The sequence below is a fragment of the Triticum aestivum genome, chromosome 7B (genome assembly GCF_018294505.1).
Source record: "Triticum aestivum cultivar Chinese Spring chromosome 7B, IWGSC CS RefSeq v2.1, whole genome shotgun sequence".
Taxonomy (NCBI): domain Eukaryota; kingdom Viridiplantae; phylum Streptophyta; class Magnoliopsida; order Poales; family Poaceae; genus Triticum; species Triticum aestivum.
The window spans coordinates 127,833,348-127,856,989 of record NC_057813.1 but is presented as its reverse complement, the minus strand read 5'-3'; the positions used below and the strand labels follow the sequence as shown (position 1 = coordinate 127,856,989).

Below are 23,642 nucleotides of genomic sequence, written 5' to 3'. Positions count from 1 at the left end.
TCCAGAAGCGCTCTCACTGCCGCAGCTTGTTGCAGACCGCGACAGTTCCAGCTTAAAATTTTCATTGCATCCGGTCAGTCTCCACTCGGGAGATCGCCGATATCTTGTTCATTAAGTTTGAAACCACATCACCTTCGCCTATCCTTTGCTTCTTCTTATTTAGATTCCCTTGTGGTGTCGTAACTCTCCCACCGGAAACTTCCATAGCTCCACTAGAATTTGTATGGCCTTCAAGCTTGTCAACTATCGCGAGAACCTTAGTTGACCCATGTTTAACAACTTCAGTCTCATCAGAACCCTTATACGGCACAAGGTCTGTACTCGGTTCATCTCCCATAGCCAACGGGATAAGAGCTGTTTGAACAGCTTCAATGTTACCAGTCCCAGCCGAGGGATTACCTGAGCTGTTGTCATCCGCAGTCCTTTTTCCTAAGATGTTATCTGAAGATGTGGTCATTTGCACATCCCGATCTTCAGGATCTGTGGTAGCCTCCCCTCCATTGGATCCTCCAGGAACTATATCATTTGCGTGGACATAGTTGTGTCTCCAGATTACCGGAGCCGCCCCTCTACTGTTTGGGTCAGCAGGTGGGTCATAAGTATGGTTTCCTCGTCCGCGACCATTACCACGGCCCAAACCTCTCCCATGGGTAGTATAATCATACCCACTTCTCTGATGGTCACCTATCCCCACTTATCAAGCATTTGTGGTCTACAAAGTCAAAGATCGGCTAGTGAACTGGAACATGCCTTCTCGTGGGATGAGCCGCGTAACGTACCCCACGACACCATATAGTGAACTGGCTCATATGGGAAAGGGGTTTGCTCCTATTTATCGTGTTATTAAGCGACAACCGGTTGTTAAAATGCTCACCCGCCGGCGACCCACTTAAAGTGGAGACGCACCAATTCATCAGCGTAGTTCTTGTTAGAGAGTTCTGCTTGTGGACGATCGGCTACCGTAGATAGATTTCCAAATATTGCTCACGTCGGTATGTTTCCGACCTACTCAAGTTGATTTCCTTGTACATGACTATATATATGAAACATGAGAAGAGAGGAGGCGTGCGATTTAGCAGCCCCGATCTAAACTTACATGGTATCAGACACCGGTCGATCCTCTCCCCTCTACAACCTCCAAACCCTAACACCTAGCCTAGTCTCCTTCCTCCACCATGTCGGCCGACGATCTCAAGAAGCTCGAAGCCGAACTGAAGCAACGCGAGTCTCTCCTCCAAGCTCGCCAGGAAGAACTTGATCGCCGTGCCGCTGAGATGGGAAAGTCTCCCGACACCACACCAGCCGCCCTACCCCCTACCCCCTCCTCCTATGTCTCCTCCATCAAAACACATGTTCCTATCACCCTCGATCTTCAGGATTCGAACTATGCAAAGTGGCGCGAGCTGTTTCTCGTCGCCCTCGGATGCTACGGCCTCTCCAACCACGTCGTCGGCGACGCTACCGCCACCCCGTCCGACACCTCGCCCACCTCTGTTGGGGTCGTGACGACTACACGGTGCTCTCCTGGATCTACGGTTCGATCTCCACCGAGCTCTTCGGCATCATCATGGCTCCCGGTTCAACGGCGCGGCAGATTTGGGACTCCATCGCCAACCTCTTCCATGACAACAAGAAAAGTCGTGCCCTCGCTCTCGATGCTGAGTTCCGCAACACGGCACAAGGAGACATGTCCGTCCACGACTACTGCGCCAAGCTCAAGTCCCTTGCCGACGCTCTCGGCGATGTCGGCCAGACTATCTCCGACGAGGCACTCGTCCTCACGGTGCTTCGCGGCCTTAATGAGCAATTCAGCCATCTTCGCTCTTTTCTTCCGTTTCAGGTGCCGTTTCCGTCGTTCCTGCAGACACGCTCAGCTCTCGTCCTCGATGAGACGCAGAAAAAGACCGACGCGGAAAACGCCGCCGCCACTGCGCTTTGGGCATCGGGCAACAGCATCCTGCCGAGCGCGGGCGGCGAACGCGCTCTACCGTCCGGGGGCGGACGCGGCTCTAGCGACCAACGCTCCTTCAGCTCGTCTAACACGAGCGGCGGTCGCGGCAACTTCACCAACACTCGCGGCCGTGGCCGCGGCGGCCGTGGACGGGGCCGCACCGAGCCATGGATGTTCAATCCCTGGACCGGCCTCCCGACGCGCGTGCAGCTTCAACAACAACCTCCTCCTGCGCCCTGGCAGCCACGACCCTGGCGTGCACCTGGCATTCTTGGTCCTCGACCTGGTGCTGCCCTTCCGCAGGCGTACGCAGCCTACGGCCCTGGTGCGCAGCCCCACGGCATCCTTCCGCCTCCGTCGACTCCAGTATACAACGGACATCAACAGCACATTGACACGGCTCTTCTGAACGCCCTGAACAACATGCATCTCCCCAGGAACCAGGAGTGGTTCATGGATACAGGAGCTTCGTCCCACATGGCATCTGATCACGGTACAATATACTCTTTACAACCTACCTCTCAAACAGTCACGGTTGGCAACGGCCAATCTATTCCTGTCACCCATGTTGGCTCCACCATAATTCCCTCGTCCTCCCATCCTCTCTCTCTTCGTAATATTCTCATTGTACCTCGTATCATTAAAAATCTTATTTCTGTTCGTCAATTCACTATCGACAATTTTTGTACTGTTGAATTTGATCTTTTTGGTTTTTCTGTAAAGGCGCTTCCTTCCAGGACCGTGATCCTTCGCTGCAATAGTCCCGGGCCTCTCTACGCCGTCTGCCGCCCTCCAACAGATGAAGCCCTCCTCACCACCACCTCGTCATCGCTTTGGCACCGCCGCCTCGGACATACCGGCCATCACACCATGTCACGCCTTCAACGGTCCAAGTTTATCTCATACAATAAAGATGGGTCGTCCCTTTGTCACGCGTGTCAGTTAAGAAAACATGTTAGGCTTCCGTTTTATAATTCTACAAAATATACAGTTCGTCCATTTCAGCTTTTACATTGTGATCTTTGGACGTCCCCCGTCCCTAGCAACTCTGGGCTTTGCTATTATCTTATCATCGTGGATGATTATTCTCATTATTTTTGGAGTTTTTCCCTTCGTAAGAAATCAGATGTTTATGCCACCCTCGTTGCCTTTCATGCATTTGTTCACACGCAGTTTAATTTGCCCATCTTAGCTATCCAATGTGACAATGATGGCGAGTTCGTCAATACACGTCTAGACTCCTTTTGTGCTCAACATGGGCTTCTTCTTCGGTTCTCCTGTCCCCATACCTCTCAAAAAAACGGCAAGGCGGAACGTGCCATTCACACTACCAATGATGTTATTCGTACCCTTTTATTCCAGGCATCACTACCTCCATCTTTTTGGGCTGAAGCTCTCTACACCGCCACATACCTCATCAACATACGACCGACCGCAGCTACAAATTTTGCTACTCCATACACCACTCTTTTCGGCATTACACCACCCTACAATGACCTTCGTGTTTTTGGTTGCCTTTGCTACCCCAACACAGCTTCTACCACAGCTAATAAACTCTCCCCTACATCAGTTAAATGTGTTTTCCTTGGCTATCCCCCTCGACACAAAGGCTACCGCTGTCTCGACTTAGCTACACGACGCATTATTATATCCCGCCATGTTGTTTTCGACGAGGCAACCTTTCCCTATGCCCCACCAGCTGTACCTATACCATCACCATCATCAACCGAACCAGTTACTTCCTTTCCCCATCCGTTATCCTTTACACATGGTCGATCCTCTACGGCGCATGCGCCTGCTTCCTCCCCGTCCACTATGCATGTACCCGATAGCCCACCTAGTCCGGGTCGCTCGCCTCCTACAACCATCCCACCTACTACCGCTGGATCACCTAGCTCAGCTGTAGCGTCTCCCTCTCCCGGCCCAGCGAGCCCACTCCCTCATGACAGTCCACCGCCTGCGTCACCCCCACCCGTGCCCGTACCTATTCACCGCACTCGCATGACGACCGGGCGTTTACCTCCACCGATCGATCGCCTCAACCTTTCTGCGGTTGTCTCCTCCCCTATACCTCACAACTATCTCATGGCACTCCGTGATCCGTCATGGCGCAGTGCTATGCAGGAAGAATATGATGCTCTCACTATCAACAACACTTGGTCTCTTGTTCCTTCTCCTCCCGGAGCCAATATTGTGAGCGGTAAATGGATTTTTCATCACAAATATAATTCCGATGGCTCCTTAGCTCGTCACAAAGCTCGTTGGGTCGTCCGTGGTTTTTCACAACAACATGGTGTGGACTATGATGAGACCTTTAGCCCAGTTGTGAAACCCGCCACCATTCGCTTGGTTCTCTCCATCGCACTTTCTTCTTCTTGGCCCATTCATCAACTTGACATTAAAAATGCTTTTCTTCATGGTTCTCTTGATGAGGTCGTCTATAGTCAACAACCATCTGGCTTCATTGATCCTCGCTACCCTCACCATGTTTGTCGCTTGCATAAGTCCTTGTACGGTCTTAAGCAAGCCCCTCGTGCTTGGTTTCAAAGGTTTGCCACCTATGCTCGCTCTATTGGCTTCATTGAGTCCAAGTCTGATGCCTCCTTGTTCATTCTTCATAAGGAGCACACCACTGCATACTTACTTCTATATGTCGACGACATCATACTTACTGCCTCCTCTCCTTCTACTCTTACATCCATTATCACTTCCTTTGCTAACGAATTGCTATGAAAGATCTTGGACCTCTTCACCACTTCCTCGGCATTTCTGTTTCTCGCACACCTAGTAGCCTACATCTCTCCCAACGACAGTATTTCCTCGATATTCTCTCCCGAGCTGGCATGAGTGATTGTAACCCTGTTTCTAGCCCAGTTGACACTAAAGCCAAACTTTCATCAACCGTTGGTTCTCCTGTTCATGATCCTTCTTTATATCGTAGTCTTGCCGGTGCACTTCAATATGCCACTCTCACTCGACCAGACATAGCCTATGTAGTTCAACAAGTGTGCCTTCACATGCATGATCCCCGCGAACCTCATCTTCTTCTCATTAAACGTATTCTCCGGTACCTCAAAGGCACACTTGACCTTGGCCTGACACTTCATGCCTCTTCCTCTCATAACCTCATTGCCTATTCAGATGCCGATTGGGCTGGTTGCCCTGACACCAGACGCTCCACTTCCGGGTTTTGCATGTTTTTTGGTGATAATTTGATCTCATGGTCTTCTCGGCGTCAGAACACCGTTTCACGATCGAGCGCGGAGGCCGAGTACCGCGCTGTTGCTATTGCTGTGGCCGAGTCCTGTTGGGTTCGTCAGTTATTACAGGAGCTTCATCGACCCGTCACCAGTGCCACCATTGTGTTCTGTGATAATGTTAGTGCTGTTTATCTTGCTCACAATCCAGTACAACATCGACGGACCAAACACATCGAGCTCGACATTCATTTCGCGCGTGAGAAGGTTGCTATCGGCGCCGTCCGAGTTCTGCATGTTCCATCTTCATCGCAGTATGCAGATATATTCACGAAAGGCCTACCGACTGCTTTATTTCTTGAGTTTCGGTCCAGTCTTCAGGTCGCTTCTCTCCCAAGTTTAGACTGCGGGGGCGTGTTAGAGAGTTCTGCTTGTGGACGATCGGCTGCTGTAGATAGATTTCCAAATATTGCTCACGTCGGTATGTTTCGGACCTGACTTGTAACTCAAGTTGATTCACTTGTACATGACTATATATATGAAACATGAGAAGAGAGGAGGCGTGCGATTTAGCAGCCCCGATCTAAACTTACAATTCTCGTTCGTTCATGTTCATGTCTACTAGCATGAACGAATGCTCCCATCTAAACGCGTGGCTGCTGTTAAAGCTCATGTCTACACAGTTTTTCAAAACAACTGTTCATGCATTTTACAATTTTTTATGATAGATTAAATAATATCTGTGAATTACAAAAATTCTAACGAATTTTAGTTTTTTCATGAATATTCAAAAATGTTCATGCATTTTAAATAATTTGCATGATTTATAAAGAATTTTCAAAATTCATAAAATATTAAAAATATTCATGAATACTAAAATTTTCACAACTTAAAAAATAATAATGTTTTTGAAAAATATTCATAAATTACAAAAAGTCTTGAATTTTTAAAATATTCATGAATTCTTAAAAGTGTCTGAACGCAATATTATCTAAATTGTAAAAAAAGGAAACATGTAAAGATACAGAAAAACGGGCAAAATGAAAACACATAAAAATGAAAAAAATGCGCAAAAAAAACCCCAGAGGAAAACAAGGTCAAGGAAACCGGTGGAAAATCATGCCCACATATTCATATAAAACCGTTCTGACTTAGGCGAGGTACCACATTTGTTGTGTCTTGTACACAGAAAGGTCGAACCGTTAAGCAAGCTGATGAACCACTTATCTCTGAAATGAAAAAGGATTCAGTACCTAGTAGTACCTTGCGGAAGTTCCATGAGCACATAGCAATTAAGCAAAAGGATGTGCAAAAATTCAGTTTCATCAATCAAACGAATAATGCACAGAGTCGGATTCCGATTTCAAATACACAATCGGAAGAGCGTAGAGTTTGCCACCAAAGTCGAGCTGCCGAGTTTCAAACGGACCGGCAACAGCTCCGTTTGGTAACCGGACGCGATCAGTGGTTAAATACAACTACGCCCTACGCGTATGCGTCTCAAACCAATCGCCGCCAATCTCGTCTTCCCAAATCGCCGGCGACGAATCGATCGACCCCCTCCCATCTAGAACTAGAAGCAGCAGAGCAGCCGCCGGCCGGCATGGAAGGGCTCAACGTCGACGAAGTCTTCCAGCACTTCCGCTTGAACCCTACAGAGGTGGAGGCCGTCACTTACTACCTGCCACGCCTCATCGCCGGCGAGACGCACGGCGCCGAGAAGCTCATCCACAACGCCGACGTCTACGACTGCGAGCCCAAGGGTCTCGCCACCCGCTACGCGCCGGTGCCGCAGGCGGAGAGCAGTGGCGACCGCTTCTTCTTCACCAAGTGCAAGCGCGCGAAGGGAAGGACCACCCGTTGCGCGCGCAAAGCCGGCGGCGGGACCTGGACCGTCAACACGACCACAGTGGTCACGCACGCGGGAGTCGAGGTCGGCGAGAGGAAGAACCTGTCCTTCAAGAAGCAGGGCAAGTCCACCGGCTGGGTCATGGAGGAGTACCGACTCCTGCCGCCGCCAGAGGCCATCGTCGCCGACGAGGAGAAGGTCTTCTGCAAGATTCACTTGTCGCAGCACGCTCCTGACGAGGCCCGCCGTGAATCGGCCGCGTACAAGCTTCAAGGAAGAGCAGAGCCCGTGCCACGACCCGCGCCCCAACCAGAGCACGTAGGAAAGAGGTCAGCGCCCGCTGCCGCCGCCGATCCTCATCCGCCGCGCCCCATGAAGAGGATTCGAGTTGCCGTCCCCGTCCCGGAACCCGCCACACCGTCGTTCACCGCCGCAGCACCGGTCTCCTTGCCGGCTGCGTTCATGGAAGGTCCCGGCATGCCTGAAGCGGACGACCGATTCTCTTGCACAATGGAAGAACTTTTCGGTGATGCTGCAGAGGAAATCGTGGGGACTTCCAATGCCGCAGCCGATCATCACGCTCCATTTGAAGCAGAGTGTCAGGCCGAAGAGGCGCTCGACATGAAGATGCTTTTCGCTATGATGGATGAAGCAGCAGCAGAGCAGGAGCGCCAGGCCGTCTCGACGAACGACAAGTCTTCCATGGTCCAAGACAAGCCCATCTTCCTCCATCCATCTGAAGCACAGTGGCAGGCGGACAATGCCGCAGCCGATCTTGACGCTCCATCGCTTCATGGACACGACCACTTGTTCAACCCGCGGCCGAGCTTCTCCGATCCATTTGAAGCAGCGTGGCGGGCCGAAGAGGCGCTCCAGAACGACAATGCTGCGGCCAATCTTCAGGCTGGACCGCTTGGGGGACACAACGACTTCTTCTGGTCTTCAACTGTATATTGAATCTGATGTTGAAATTCTTAAGTGTATTCAAGTGTATATGAGGATACTCAGTCGCTGGTAGGATGGCCACGGATGCACCTCTGAGCAATTTGGTCCACTTTGTTCAAGCAAACTAAAACAGTTGTTATTCTTGCACTTGTTATCGATGTTCTGAACATTGTGTTTGCTGTTTTTTAATATGTACGCTGCAACTTATATATTTCGCAGTCTGACTCAGTTCCAAACTTTTTAGTCAGAACTTGTTCAATGTTGATTTGTACTAAGATATGGCAGTGACTTTCTATGGGATTCTGAGCTTGTGATCCTTTTAGGCATGTACTATCTTGCGTCCCTATGATGTTGTGAGTTGTTCGCACGCACGTTTGGTTCTATGAATCAAGTCTGAAGCAGTTTGGTGAGGTTTTTTGCTCTGTACTCTCGTTTGAGCACACTTAAGCAAGTATTTGTGGAACAACCTCTGTATCTTAATCTCTCTGGTGTAGTTTAAAGCACAAGCCCTTCTAACTTAGAGAAAAGTATGTTTTTGTCCCTCAAGTTCCTCAAAAGTATAGACTTGGTCCCTCAAGAATTTTTGGCATACATTTGGTCCTTCAAGTCTTAAAACCGGATAAGTATGGTCCAAAACCTAATTTTATGCATGTTGACCGGGTTTGATCATGTTTGACCAATGAACAGTAATTCGAAAAAATAGCAGCAAAAAAACTCTAAAATTTTGTGGCAACCAAGATGCTTGGGTGAGTGAAAATTTGTGGTATTTCGACATCCGAGGAGCTTGTGAAAAAAAATTGGCACACAAAAAAGCCAAATTTTTTTGCTAAAGCTCCACGGATGTTATTTGACCAAAAAAGGTTACAAGCACCGACCGCACCCAAGCATGTTGGTTGTCACAAAATTTCAGTTTTTTTTTGTTTACTATTTTTTGAATATACGGTTCATCAGTCAAACATGGTCAAATCCGATCAAACCCCGGTCAACGTGTTCAAAATCTGGTTTTCGACTAAACTTATCCGATTTTAAAGGACCAAATATATACCGATTTTTTTAGAGACTAAGTCTATACTTTTGAGGAACTTGAGGGATAAAAACATACTTTTCTCTCTCACTTATATGACTTAAAAGAATGGTTGTTAGCCTTGCAACGCTTACCATCTGAACTGGCCAACCCATCTCAGACACCTGAAGTAAAAAATAACCACGTACTCCCTTCATTCGGAAATACTTGTCATTAAAATGGATAAAAAGGGATGTATCTAAACGTATTTTAGTTTGAGATACATCTCTTTTTATCCATTTTGATGACACGTATTTTCGGACGGAGGGAGTAACAGGTTGCTATTTGATATTGTTCTGCATGATGGTTTATTGTCAGTTTACAAAACCTGTCGCTTGAGCAATCAAGACCGCTGGCAAAGTGAAAAAAAAAAAACTCATCGCAGTAAAGCTACATGCCTATGTTTTTCTCACTCAAAAATAAAATAAAAAAAACTACACACCTGTTCTTTACAGTTCAATTTGAACTATAAAAATGTCTTACATTTAGGAACAGAGATAGTAATGCTTATGGAACTCTTCACTGTTGATGTCTTGTCTTGTCCTTCGTTTCCAGATTGGCCCCATCTTTTGTTATAATTATAATAGGTGTTGCTTTCCGGCAGTTTATTTTTGGGATAAAATCCTTATGTATTGATCCTCATCTTCATCCTAATTTAATTTGGTCCAAAATATAGGGCATTGCTTCCTGAAGCCACTCGCAGGAGATTATGAGCCTGGTTCATAAGCTACCTAAGGGCATGCCCAATGCGTTGTCCCATAGGTGATGCCCCATGTGCCAGCTCGGCTCGGATAATGAGGTGACACAAAAACTATAGCCCCAAGACCAAAGGTGGATCTTGCAGAGGAGGTTGCATCCTCGGCAGAAAAAGTCTCACAGAGGAAAAAAAAGGAAGGCTGCATGCATTGAAAAGTAGGGAGGAGAGAAGTACGATGATGACACCATGGATAATAGCCTCCGTTGGGTTGCAGAGGAGGTCACAAACCAGTAGCTTCATTCAACTTTATTCATATGGACCACTTGAAACCACACCATTCTAGTGCCTTCATTGTACATGCCCTAACCTGAACTTTGAAATCTTTTTTACTTTTAGCATCACACCCTTGTCGCCCATCCTGTTCATATTGGCTATCGACCCGCTGCATCGCCTGGTCGACGACACACACGGGCACCCTTGATCCACTGTTAGGGAGGGCTACGAGACTAAAAAGTTGATGTTGTGAACCACATAACATTGAGGAACTCTTTTTGAACCTGGAATTTTAGGAGTTGTAATCACATTCCTTGTGAACATTCATATTTTCTGAATTTTTTAAAACATCTAAAATTGATTTTGAAAGTTGAAGCATGTGAAACACCCCAGGGACGGGAGCACCTGATATTTTTCCTGCGTGTGTTGCACCTTGATCTCGTGGGACGGTTGAGTTAGATTATCTTTTATAGAAAAATTGTACAGGCTGTGTGTATCGTAGAGATCAAGTAGGCAACCAACCGTATCTCAACCACATTGTCTTATAAGCACGTATGCATCACTGCTTGTTAGCATATGTTTCAACTAATTTTACATGCTGAGACTGCCGCCCGGCGCCTTGCAGAAGCTCGCGATCGCCGTCCCCTGTAAAACATCACGGTTACAGCCATGTCAAGTCCAAGCTCAACATGAACTGAAGAAATGTAGGTGCCAGGCTTGTTTTTTGAGGGCCTGCACGAGGAGTCAGACTCGGAGCGCTCGTGCACAAGCACCAGCAGTGGCAGCGACAAGAGCTCAAGAGCATCCTGCCTCCAGGACTCCAGCAGCTACCACGTAGGCAGGAAACGCCAGAAAGGCATCCTGCACAGGTCGTCGTTGGGCGGCCTCATGGTGGATAAACCAAGCCGCGCCGCCGCCATATTCGCTCATTGCTGCAGCTACTGCTTGCGTGTTTCACCTCCCATGTGCACTGCTGCTTGATGGGCTATGCCGAGCACCTTTCGTGCACGTGTCTGAAACTCTGAATCAAAAACCACTCCACGTCCACACGAAACCACATGAGGGACTAAAATTATCCGATTTTAAAAATTGAGAGACTAAGTTTTGCTGATTTTGAAGTTAAGGGATGATCACTATATTTTTAAAAGAGTTGAAGGACGAAAAATATACTTTCTCCTAGAATAAACCAGCCCAGCTGGAAGAATGGCCGTCCAGGTCACCGATACCCTGGCGGTGGTGCCCTCAAAACAGTCAGGACCTCTGGAAATTTGGGTAGAAGCAAGTATATTGCCAGGAGATCCTGGAACAGCCCACCCTCAACTGCACGGTGCGAGCCGAAGCGAGTCTTCACACTAGGATCAATGACCATGCGCTCGAGGACGGTGGCATGCTGGAGGATATACCACGCAAGCTCCAACTGGCCCCGGAGATCAGCAAATCCTGACATGTATACCCTCTTGAGATGTCTAAGTTTGTGGCCTGAAGTCTTCGTGGCATCACCACCACCATTGTATCGCAGGCTAGAATTAAACAACACCTGCAAGGGCCAAAACTATTCCCATTATTCTGGTGTAAGCTCTTCAATGTTCAGTCACTTTCATAAGCATAATAGATGCCGTCTAGGGGAAAATCTATAGATTAAGAGCTTCATACAAATGGAATACTATGCCCAGAGGATAAAGGAGATTAGGAGAAAGCAAAAACGACAATAATCATGTACTCCCTCCGTCCAGAATTACTTGTCATCAAAATGGATGTATCTAAAACTAAAATACATCTAGATACATCCATTTCAATGACAAGTATTTCCGGATGGAGGGAGTACAAGCAAACTTAAGACTATAACTCACATGCAGATTGAACATCAAGAGAGGGAGTTAGTTCCAATAGAGAAGCCAAACGAAGAATCCCACTTGAACAACCTGGATCTCCGTCCACCAAAACCTCTATATTGAGATACCTCAGATTAATAAAATCACATCGGCTGTCTGTCATGAACTGTCGTGCCTGAAAATAAATATAAATATTAATGAGCACCAGGTTCTAAAGTTGCAAGAAGTTGGTGCAGTAACAGAGAAACAGACATAGCTATTGTCTTAGTTATAATTACTCAGAAAGTGCTCAAAATGAAACGTACCTCATTTTGGATATGAATTCTAAGAGAGATTTCCTCCGCATTAGGCATAGCCCTAACAAGATGACTAAAAGTGTAGTCTAGATTGTCAGAATCTGATAATACTTCAATTTTTGCCTTTGTCAGCTTGTGAAATTTGCCAAGCACAATCGGCACATCCTGCTCTGAATACTCAAATACTGTGAGATTTGGTGCATGCAGTTCCATGCTTTGTAGGCTGCAATTCTGAATACAAGCATACTGCAGGTGGTCTAGTGGCTCAGACATGGTGAAGGAAGGCATGAAACAGTCTGTTAGGCTTAACCACTCAAGGACAACACAGTGTGGGAGCATGCAATGGAGGTCCTTCGATACATAAACCCTATGCAATTTGAGTGATCGAAGGTTTGCAAAGCCACAGAAATTCGGAGCTGGCCTTAGGCACACTAAGACAAGTCGGAGAGACAGCACACATGAGCTGTTTCGATCATCAAAAAGATGCAGAGGGAAGTTGTAGACATTATCCGGGCATTTGGGTGGAGGGCGTAGATCAAGAACAACGTTCTTTGCCTTTGATAGAACAGAAAAACGGAGCCATTCATCAAGATCATCACCGTGTTCTTCAGATAGTCCATAATTCACCTTAAACTTGTTCACAACAGTACAGTAATGATCCTTCAGGATATCATTGACACTAGTAACAAATTCTTGGTCCCCCTTGTCCTTGCCATCAAACAATTTTTCAACACTGAAGATTAGATCTGGGTGGTATCTCCAGACATGTCTCCACCCACTCGACAGTGTGCTTATCTGCACCACCTCCTTTAGAGGCAAGCGCGATAGTATCTTTTGTATCACATCCTGTAGAATATAGTATAGATGAGAAAATAGTGCTCTGAATAATAGAATGCTTAGCAAATGAAAATCGTGCGAGAACAGAATCGGCATCATTCTTTTACCCCTAAAATATGCATGTTCTACAAAAAAATTCTGATAGAAATTGCCTAGGTGCAGTTTTCCTAAACTACTTGTTCTTAAAATCACACATTAAAAAAAGTCTAAAGTTAATGATATTTGGATGAAAAACAATTTTTTTCTCGAATACGCACGAGTGTGCGTATCATATATTAAAGGAGAAAAAGGAAGAATCCCTCCACTTTTGATGATACAATGTTATGTACAAGTGGCTTGAAGGCCACCCCGCCTCACTAGCACGCTATGGTTGACTACTCGCTACTCTCCCACAATGCCAAGGCCAACGAAGAACGCCTCGACTTTCCGTCGCAGTAGTCCTGCCTGCTTCCGTACTACCACTGAATTTCTTAAATTTTTTGATGCATGAGTTTCTTAAATTTTCGGTATGTCATTCCATTTTACTGTGCAGATCATATCAATCTGTGATTTTCATTTATTCAAGGGCCATAAGATTTTGGAGGTCAAATCAATGTCTTGCAGGTGACTGCCATTTACTGATCCAAGGGCACTTTCTGGTCTTCTAGTTTTACATGACATAGCTTCCTATTTACCTTAATGAAAACAATCGTACTTGACAAAATGCAAATTTACCTAAATAAAAACAATTGCGAATATTTAATTCTTGCTTCAGGATGCGCGGTATGGGCCTTTTAAGTTCCATAATGTTAATTTTGAGAGAATTCTTGATTATATCCAGGGTGCTGGCGTATGCAATTGTCACAAACTTTCACAAGAATAGGAAAGAAAATCGAAGAGTCTGTGTAACTTAACAGCGCAATACTAAGAGGGTGCTTGGATACAAGGGACTATTTTTAGTCTGACTAAAAATAGTCTCTTTTAGAGGCTAAAGTTCCAAGCACCCCTGACTAAAGAGAGGCTAGGACTAGTCTTGAGGCTAAAATCTTTTAGTCATGGGAAACCTACTAAAATATGTATTAACTCTCTCTCTCCTCATTTAATTCCTCTCCTTAGTTCTGGATTGGAGGGTTTGGAGGATAATAAATGCTCAATAACTAGATTTTAGTCTCTTTAGTACTTGGATCCAAGCATGGGTGAGACTAGCAAGTTTTAGTCTCACTACTTTTAGTCATGGGACTAAAACGTATCCAAGCATGCTCTAAAAGTTCCTGTCTTTCCCTTAGCAATGTCACTGTACCACAGGTAAAGCCATACCTCGGGGAGATTGTCCAGACGCGTCTTCGGCCTGCTGTTGTGGCGTCGGAGCTTGAATCTACGTGCTTCATGGGGGCTCATCTCCATAACCCATCTCTTGCCCATTTGATATTCAGATCACTGACCAGTGACCACTGCAATGTTCCCCAATCTGCAACAGCGGGCCTGGATAGATCTGTAGCTTATACAAGGAGAGAAAACCTAAAACTCCCAGAGAAGGATGAGTTTACAGCAGGACTCAGGAGCGCACTTTATCTCTCCCTCGAACGGATTGTCCGCAGCTGGCCACCTATCGTACGTTCTAGATTACTCTCCGATTCGGAGAGGGAAGGGCAGATCTATTACGGAACAACGCCGGAATAGGTATACCGACGGGCAAACAGAGCAACAAAACTCCGACAACTGCAAGCACGCTGGTCGGATGAGCCGGGAAGACGATGAACCGCCGATGCGTGAAGGACACTCGAGGGTCGGGAACATAAATAGCACGGAAGCATATCTAAGACCTATGTCATCGATCTTGCACGAAGATTCGTGTGGTTTCCTTTTTGTTTTTGAACGCCAATAACTGCCACACATGTGATAGGGAAGGAGGCTGCCCGCAAGTTCAGTCCTGGCAACGACTGAACGAGGGGACCTCCCGCTTACTGCGGCAACTACTCGTGGATTCGCACAAGAGAGAGCTGACCTGGGCCGGCCTATTGACTGTAGTGCGCAGGTAAAAATCAGCAAACAAAAGCACGAGTACCTGCACATCTACCCGAGCTTTTACCACCGCAACCAGCTCACACAAGTGAAATATTTGCAGCCTGACGTTTTAAGAAACGAGCGCCAGGGACAAAACTTAAAAAAGAAATAAAAAACAGTACGTGAACTGGAGGGGTTGAACACATGACCTCCATCGAGTCAACCGCGTCGCTAGCTAGTGTAGTTTCTGCGATTTGTTCTCTATAAATAACATCCCAGTTTAAATAATTATAAGCCATCGACTTTTTTGAATATTCAAACCTGATTTTACGAAAATCATTTTTTTAATTTTCGAACATTTTCTGAAAAGTATCAAACAAAATTCTAAATTCTATTTTTTTGACATTTCTGAACCAAATTCAAAAACAGGACATTTTTCAGAAAAATGAATAAAATCTTGAAAAATAAAAATAAAAGTGAACAGGAACATTTTTCAAAATCCAAAAAATTTGGAAACACGAACAACTTTTGCACGCGAACAAATTTTGAAAATATGAAGGTTTTGGAATTTGCGTACAATTTTAAAGCACGACATATTTTGAATCTTGACAACGAATTTTGAAATGGAGAACAAATTTTGAAGCGCGAACAAAATTTTAAAGCATGAACATTTTTTGAATTTTAAGAACAATTTAAAAAAACCACGAACAAATTTGGAAGTGTGAATTTTTCTGGAATGCATGAAGGAAAAATTGAAATCTGATACATTTTCTGAATTTCGAAAGTCTTGAACTTTTTTTGTAACAAGAACATTTTTTTGAATTTGAGAACATTTTCTCGAAACTTAACATTTTTTTTGAAAACATGAACCTTTTGGAATTTGTGAACAATTGTTTAAAGCACAAACATTTTTTTTTGAATCTTGAGAACAAATTTCGAAACAGAGAACAAACGTCGAAGTGCGAACAAATTTTTAAAGCATGAACATTTCTTGAATCTTGAGAACAAAATTTGAAATGGAGAACAATTTTTTAAAAATCCTAACAAATTTGGATGTGTTATTTTTTTAATACGTGAACAAAAAAATTCTTGTACATTTTCTGAATTTCGAAAGTTTTGAACTTTTTTGTGTAACGAGAACATTTTTTTGAAAGATGAACTTTTTTTTGGAAACATGAACAAATCTTGAATATTTTGAAAAAAGTTTGAAAATAAGATAAGAAAAGAAAAAGAAATAAAATACCAAAGAAAGAAAATTTGTTGAAAGGAGAAATTAACTTTAAAAGGAAAACTGAAAGAAGAAACAGAAAACAAAAATAAAAAGAGAAAAGGGAAAAGAAAAAAAGAAACAGAAACAAAAAAACAAAAAACAAACCCGACAAAACACAAAAAATCGGTTTAGGGAACCTCCTAGAAGGTTCCCAAAACTTACCGGCCCTCCCCATCCTAGCCCGAGCGAGGGCCATGATCGCAGCCTAAAAAACTTACCAGTCTAGCCGTCGCTAACTTGGCCAACGAACCAGTTCCATGGCCAACTCAACCAACTAACTAAAACCAAAACTCCAATGCAGAACCACGAAGACGGCCGACGAAGGGAGTCGCGGCGCGCACGAACCAGCGAGCTGCCCTGCCGGCACCCAACAAGCAGGCCGGCGTCCGACGAGCGGGCCAGTGAGGATCTAGCCGGGGACGGCGAGGCGGCTTCTTGGTCGCGGTCGCGGCTGTGTCAGGGGGGGGGGGGAGTGTGTGTGTGTGGGAGGGGGAGGGGGAGCAGTCGGTTCCCCGACGGCAAGACGGCGGTGGCGGGCGACGTGGGAGGTGGCGGCGTTGCTCAGCGGATGTTGCGGGCGCCGGCAGCTGGCAGAGTTACCGGAAAAATGGGCGGCGGCAACGGCGACGAAGAAGGTGGGCATGATTGCTGTTGGATGGGGAGAGGCCAATGTGCCACCGACCGGGGCCCGGGGGAAGGAGAAGGCGAGCGCGCGCGCGTCCGCCTCGTGTCCGCGCCAACGCAAATTCGGCTCAAAAATTAGCCGGGAATGGGTCGTCCGTAGACGAAAAGCGGACTCGCGTCCGTTTGGGTCGAGGCGTTGGGCCGACTTTTGTGTCCGTGCCAATCTAAACAGACGCCAGCGGACGAAATGGGTCGTCCCGTTGGAGTTGCTCTCAGGACTAGGTCTCAATCCACGAACGAGGTCCACTCCATGAGCGAGGTCCATTGTTGACCAAAAAACAAACCATGTACGAGCCAAGAAAAAACACTTTCGACCTCCATCGAGCCGCGAACGCACATCACCAGGGAAAGAAATGCCAGTTCTTGCTCTCGCTAGGCCCATACTCGCCGTTCGGCCACATCGTTCTCATGGCAGGTGTGCGAGCTGCAGCCTCTGCTGCCACCGGAACGAGCAACCTCTGATCGCGTCTCATGGCCTTACGCACCAAGGCAGCGTTCAGCGCCTATGGTTTAGGTTAGAGGGTTCACACGAGACTGTTGTTTATCTTTCATCATTTAATCTGGAAGTACAATCATTGTTTTAGAGGAAAAAGTACAATCATTTACCCGTTCGTGTAGAGCATGATTCCAATCAATTCGCTAACATAAAATTGTTAACATTGTTAATGCATATGGACGTTTTTTCTCTAGACAACGGCTCGCTGACCGGTACTATTTAATTTGCACTTGCTCTAAACATTACCTTTAGCTAACGACCATCATCAAACTAAGTTCTATTTTTAGATGTCCATGGGGTGGTGATGTATGTCGGTCCACTTCAAGACAGACTGTTATGCCGCAGATGGCACAAGAGAAATCGCAATAGTTCCTAACAATTATGATGTAGTTTTTCTTCGAATAATTAGAAAAACACTTGATTTATACAAGGAAGATCCTAAACAAGCAGAGTACACCAATGCTATTCTTGAGGCCTCCCACATGGAGGTTGATCATACATCGAGTAAGTTCATTACTTTGATTTATTATGTATCTGATTCTTCTTGCCGCTACATTAATTATCTATGATTGTATATCAGGGTCCCTTCTTGGGACGCATACATCGACGCTCATGTTCCAACACTGTCCTATGTCCTCCAATGGCCCGACGCGCTGTGATATAGACGGTAACTCTTCAGTTACATATTTTTTTCAAGTGCATTGTTCTGTTATGTCCCACTAAATCTATTGATGTTTGCCCCAGAAATTAGGAAGGAAGTGCGTCGTGACACCTTGGTGTTGCATTGATGGGAGCAGTACAAATAGGTCAGCGACAAGATACGCGAGCGCGTCGAAGTGACCGAAGAATCTCAAGCAAATAAACAAAAAATTGAAGAGCCAAAAATTATAAAACTTAAGGCTAGGGCGGATCAGAAGGGTCCTTCTTTGATCAAGCCCTGGGTGCCAAAGGGTGCTTCTTCGGTGAAACCATGGTTGCTGCGTGGAGCTTGAAAACTTAGTCATATTGTGTGCCTTTTTTTAGAAACTACGTGCCCAACACCAATAAGTGAGAGTTGATGGCAATGTACAAATGGTGGATCCAGGGCTCTTGTGCGCCACATCGATGTGTTCTTCATTGTTTACAAATTTTAGCAAATGAAAATTCTTATCAGAGTCTACAATGTGTTGGCTAACAAATAAGACCATGTTCATAGATTTTCAATTAACTTTGACATTGTTCTGTTGTCGAAATATACTCCGTAGAAAGCACTCATATAAAATATTCATTGTCGAGTAATCTTTTCACATCATATTTCGTATTCCCGTGGCAACACACGGGCATCCAGCTGATAGTATGTATGTAGCGAATCAACCTGTGGTTGAGTTGGTTAGGTGGACAGTGGTATCCCCAACCCACCAGGGTTCAAATCCTGGTGCTCGCATTATTCCTGGATTTATTTTAGGATTTCCGGTGATGCGCTTCCAGTGGGAGGAGACGTTCTCGTCGACGACGAGACGCCTACGGTGACTTTGTAAATCTCAAGATGATATGCCGGCTCAGTCTTTCGGAGGTGCTCATAGGGTAGGGTATGCGTGTGTGCGTTCATAGGAATGAGTGTATGCGCGTGTATATGAGTGTTTGTGTCTGTACTGATGCTAAAAAAAAACTGATAGTATGTAGAAGAGCCACAAGTTCTATGAATTGGAAACATGTACAAACATTGATCTTTTCTACCGCTGTGAAGATACATGTTTAGCGCGTAGATTTCGGGATATCTAACTTGCGAATGTCGAGTGTCAGTTCCATCGTTTAACCGAAGCACTAAGGCCTATTTGAAACATACGAGTACGTAGTAGCTAGGCATGTATCTGGCTTTCAAGATTGGCGGAGACCATACATAGTCAGCCTACGCGGCCGTTGAGATGTCGCGTCGTCCCACGTACAACCTTCGACCCTTCCATGTCTTCCATCTTCGATGCACGTTCTCGATTGCGGCGTGCTTGTTCACAAAGTGCAGTTTAGTACTGGTAATGCACGATATATATCATGTTCTGCACTCAGCACTAGGTGTATACTTTTACTATATATCTCGTCTAGACTTGACTTTGGTAATTTGGCACAACTTTCCTGTCAAGTTCGTAAGGCCACCGTATATCTACTTAAAAAACACAAGAGGACTGTGCATCTTTTGAATCAGAATAAGAAATAATTCAGAGTCAATATTCAACACAATAGGCAACGTGACGAACATAAACGTACATGCCGCCTCGCGAGGTGAGATGCGACCTGTCGTCCTATAAAGACCAAGGAGTTCTAGGTGTGGAAGACCTTCAGATTAAAAATAAGTGTTTGTTGAAAACAAGCAAAACAAATGGTGCTCTCTCCTCTCCCCCTCCCTCTCCCTCTCCTCTGCCCTCCCTCTCCCCTCGCCACGGTGCGGTAGCCGGCGGACGGTCCTAGGCTCGATCTCTCCCCTTCCCCCGTGCTCCCTGTGACTGGGGTTTCCTCCCCCTCCTCTCCTCAGCGGTTTTTTGTGTCTAGTGGCTCGTCCCTCTCTTTCCGTTGCAGCTTTCCCTCGGCTAACCGATTCTGGGCGCTGGATTTGGATGGATCTGGGTCGGAGGACGAGGTGGACGCCCTCTTGCCGGGCCCCTGCCTCTACCACCTCCTCTTCGTTCCAAGGTGAGGAAGTTTGCTCCTGGTGGGCGCGGTCGTGCGGTGCTGTCGCCGGCCGCGGAGCCTGGGTGGTGTGTGGTGCGGCGTTGGGGGCGTGGATCTGGCAAGTCCATTGTGGATGCGGGCATTTCCTCATGTGTAGCTGGGCTGGTATCCCCGTTGCGGTCTTCGCAGGGGCGCTCGTTGGCGTCGCCACTTTCCTCTCCTTCAGATATGCTATCAGGGCAGCAATCTGGGGGGCTGGCCTTGGGCTCGTCACCGGCGGCGGTCGCGTGGTCGTGGGTGGTTGGCTACTATTGGCCCCACCACCTAACCCTAGGTTTGGCGGTTATGCTGCGGTCGGGGTGTGGGCTGGGTCGGGCTGAGGGGAGTGCGATTGTTGGCCCGGGTGGTGGGGCTAACAGGGGCTGCCTATCCGCGTCTGATTTCCCCCTTTGGTCTTGCCCGCTCCTGGGCCGCCTGGATCAGCCCATGCTAGCCCCGGTGGCCCCGCAATCTTGGCTCGGCCTGCTAGCTCTTTGCGCCTGGGTATTTATGGATTAGTGATGTCTACTACACAACCTTCTTCTTGTAGACTCGTGTTGGGCCTCCAAGCACAGAGTTTTGTAGAACAGTAGCAAATATCCCTCAAGTAGATGACCTAAAGTTTATCAATCCGTGGGAGGTGTAGGATGAAGATGGTCTCTCTCAAACAACACTGCAATCAAATAACAGAGAGTCTCTTGTGTCCCCAACACACCCAATACAATGGTAAATTGTATAGGTGCACTAGTTCGGTGAAGAGATGGTGAATTGGTGATACAAGTGTAATATGGATACTATATATAGGTTTTTTGTAATCTGAAAAGATAAAAACATCAAGATAGCATGTAACAAAAGTGAGCGAAAACGGTATTGTAATGCTTCGAAACAAGGCTTAGGGTTCATACTTTCACTAGTGCAAGTTCTCTCAACAATGATAACATAATTGGATCATATAATAATTCCTCAACATGCAACAAAGAGTCACTCCAAAGTTACTAATAGAGAAGAACAAACGAAAAGATTATTGTATGGTACGAAACCACCTCAAAGTTATTCTTTCTGATCGATTTATTGGGCTATTCCTATAAGTGTCACAAACAACCCTAGAGTTTGTACTAAAATAACACCTTAAAACACACATCAACCAAAGCCCTAATGTCACCTAGATACTCCAATGTCACCACAAGTATCTGCGGGTTTGATTATACGATATGCATCACACAATCTCAGATTCATCTACTCAAATCAACACAAAGAACTTCAAAGATTGCCCCAAAGTTTCTACCGGAGAGTCAAGACGAAAACGTGTGGCAACCCCTATGCATAAGTTCACAAGGTCACAGAACCCGCAAGTTGATCACAAAAACATACATCAAGTGGATCACGTGAATATCCCATTGTCACCACAGAAAAGCACATGCAAGACATTTATCAAGTGTTCTCAAATCCTTAAAGACTCAATCCAATAAGATAACTTCAAAGGGAAAACTTAATCCATTACAAGAAGGTAGAGGGGGAGGAACATCGTAAGATCCAACTATAATAGCAAAGCTCACGGTACATAAGATCGTGCCAAATCAAGAACACGGGAGAGAGAGAGATCAAACACATAGCTACTGGTACATACCCTCAGCCCCGAGGGTGAACTACTCCCTCCTCATCATGGAGAGCACCCGGATGATGAAGATGGCCACCGGTGATGGATCCCCCTCCGACAGGGTACCGGAATAGGGTCCCGAGAGGTTTTTCATGGCTACAGACGCTTGCGGCGGCGGAACTCCCGGTCTAGGTTTTTTTCTGGGGTTTCTACATTTTTAGGAATTTTTGGCGTCGAGAACAATTCAGGGGGGGTCCACGAGTCAACGACAAGACAGGAGCACCCACCCGGGGGGTAGGGCGCGCCCTCATGTCTTGTGGTTGGCTCATGACTCTTCTGGCCCAACTCTTTTGCTTCGGGGGCTTCTTCTGGTCCATAAAAAACCACCGTAAATTTTCAGGTCATTTGGACTCCGTTTGGTATTCCTTTTCTGTAAAACTCAAAAATAAGGAAAAACATAAATTGGCACTGGGCTCTAGGTTAATAGGTTAGTCCCGAAAATAATATAAAATAGCATATAAATGCACATAAAACATCCAAGATGGATAATATAATAGCATGGAATTATAGATAAGTTGGAGACATATCAAGCATCCCCAAGCTTAATTCCTGCTCGTCCTCGAGTAGGTACATGATAAAAATAGAATTTTTGATGTGGAATGCTACCTAACATATTTATCCATATAATTTTTTCTATTGTGGCATGAATATTCAGATCCATAAGATTCAAAAAATGTTTAATATTGACATAAAAACAATAATACTTCAAGCATACTAACAAAACAATCATGTCTTCTCAAAATAACATGGCCAAAGCAAGCTATCCCTACAAAATCATATAGTCTGGCTATACTCCATCTTCATCACACAAAATATTCAAATCATGCACAACCCCGATGACAAGCCAAGCAATTGTTTCATACTTTTGATGTTCTCAAACCTTTTCAACTTTCACGCAATACATGAGCGTGAGCCATGGACATGGTACTATAGGTGGAATAGAATATGGTGGTTGTGGAAAAGACAAAAAGAAGGAGATAGTCTCACATTAACTAGGCGTATCAATGGGCTATGGAGATGCCCATCAATAGATATCAATGTGAGTGAGTAGGGATTGCCATGCAACGGATGCACTAGAGCTATAAGTTTATGAAAGATTAAAAAGAAACTAAGTGGGTGTGCATCCAACTCTCTTGCTCATGAAGATCTACGGCAATTTGAGGAAGCCCATCATTGGAATATACAAGCCAAGTTCTATAATGAAAAATTCCCACTAGTATATAGAAGTGACAACAAAGGAGACTCTCTATCATGAAGATCATGGCAGTACTTTGAAGCACAAGTGTGGTAAAAGGATAGTAGCATTGCCCCTTCTCTCTTTTTCTCTCCTTTTTTTGTTTTTTTTTTGTTTTTTGGGCCTTCTCTTTTTTTTGGCCTCTTTTTTTCGCCCGGAGTCTCATCCTGACTTGTGGGGGAATCAGTCTCCATCATCCTTTCCTCACTGGGACAATGCTCTAATAATGATGATCATCACACTTTTATTTACTTACAACTCAAGAATTACAACTCGATACTTAGAAAAAAATTATGACTATATATGAATGCCTTCGGCGGTGTACCGGGATGTGCAATGAATCAAGAGTGACATGTATGAAAATTATGAACGGTGGCTTTGCCATAAATACTATGTCAACTACAAGATCATGTAAAGCAATATGAAAATGATGGAACATGTCATATTAAACGGGACGGTGGAAAGTTGCATGGTAATATATCTCGGAATGGCTATTGAAATGCCATAATAGGTAGGTATGGTGGCTGTTTTGAGGAAAGTATATGGTGGGTGTAAGGTACCGGGGAAATTTGCACAATACTAGAGAGGCTAGCAATGGTGGAAGGGTGAGAGTGCGTATAATCCATGGACTCAACATTAGTCATAAAGAACTCACATACTTATTGCAAAAATCTATTAGTTATCAAAACAAAGTAC

General features: G+C 45.5%; 2 protein-coding genes across 2 annotated transcripts; one reads left to right on the top strand and one right to left on the bottom strand.

Annotated features, from left to right (window-relative positions):
• The first annotated feature begins 1,086 nt into the window (after window positions 1–1,086).
• Window positions 1,087–2,998, top strand: LOC123162965 (uncharacterized). Its single transcript, XM_044580729.1, has 2 exons — window positions 1,087–2,444; window positions 2,675–2,998. Exons 1-2 carry the CDS (start codon window positions 1,424–1,426, stop codon window positions 2,710–2,712), a joined length of 1,059 nt encoding a protein of 352 aa, XP_044436664.1. The 5' UTR covers window positions 1,087–1,423; the 3' UTR covers window positions 2,713–2,998.
• Window positions 2,999–10,591: 7,593 nt separating this feature from the next.
• On the bottom strand, window positions 10,592–14,323 carry LOC123157758 (F-box/FBD/LRR-repeat protein At1g13570). Its single transcript, XM_044575974.1, has 4 exons — window positions 14,237–14,323; window positions 12,113–12,949; window positions 11,826–11,982; window positions 10,592–11,512 (listed from the first exon to the last, which is right to left on the bottom strand). Exons 1-4 carry the CDS (start codon window positions 14,321–14,323, stop codon window positions 11,502–11,504), a joined length of 1,092 nt encoding a protein of 363 aa, XP_044431909.1. The 3' UTR covers window positions 10,592–11,501.
• Window positions 14,324–23,642: the final 9,319 nt, after the last annotated feature.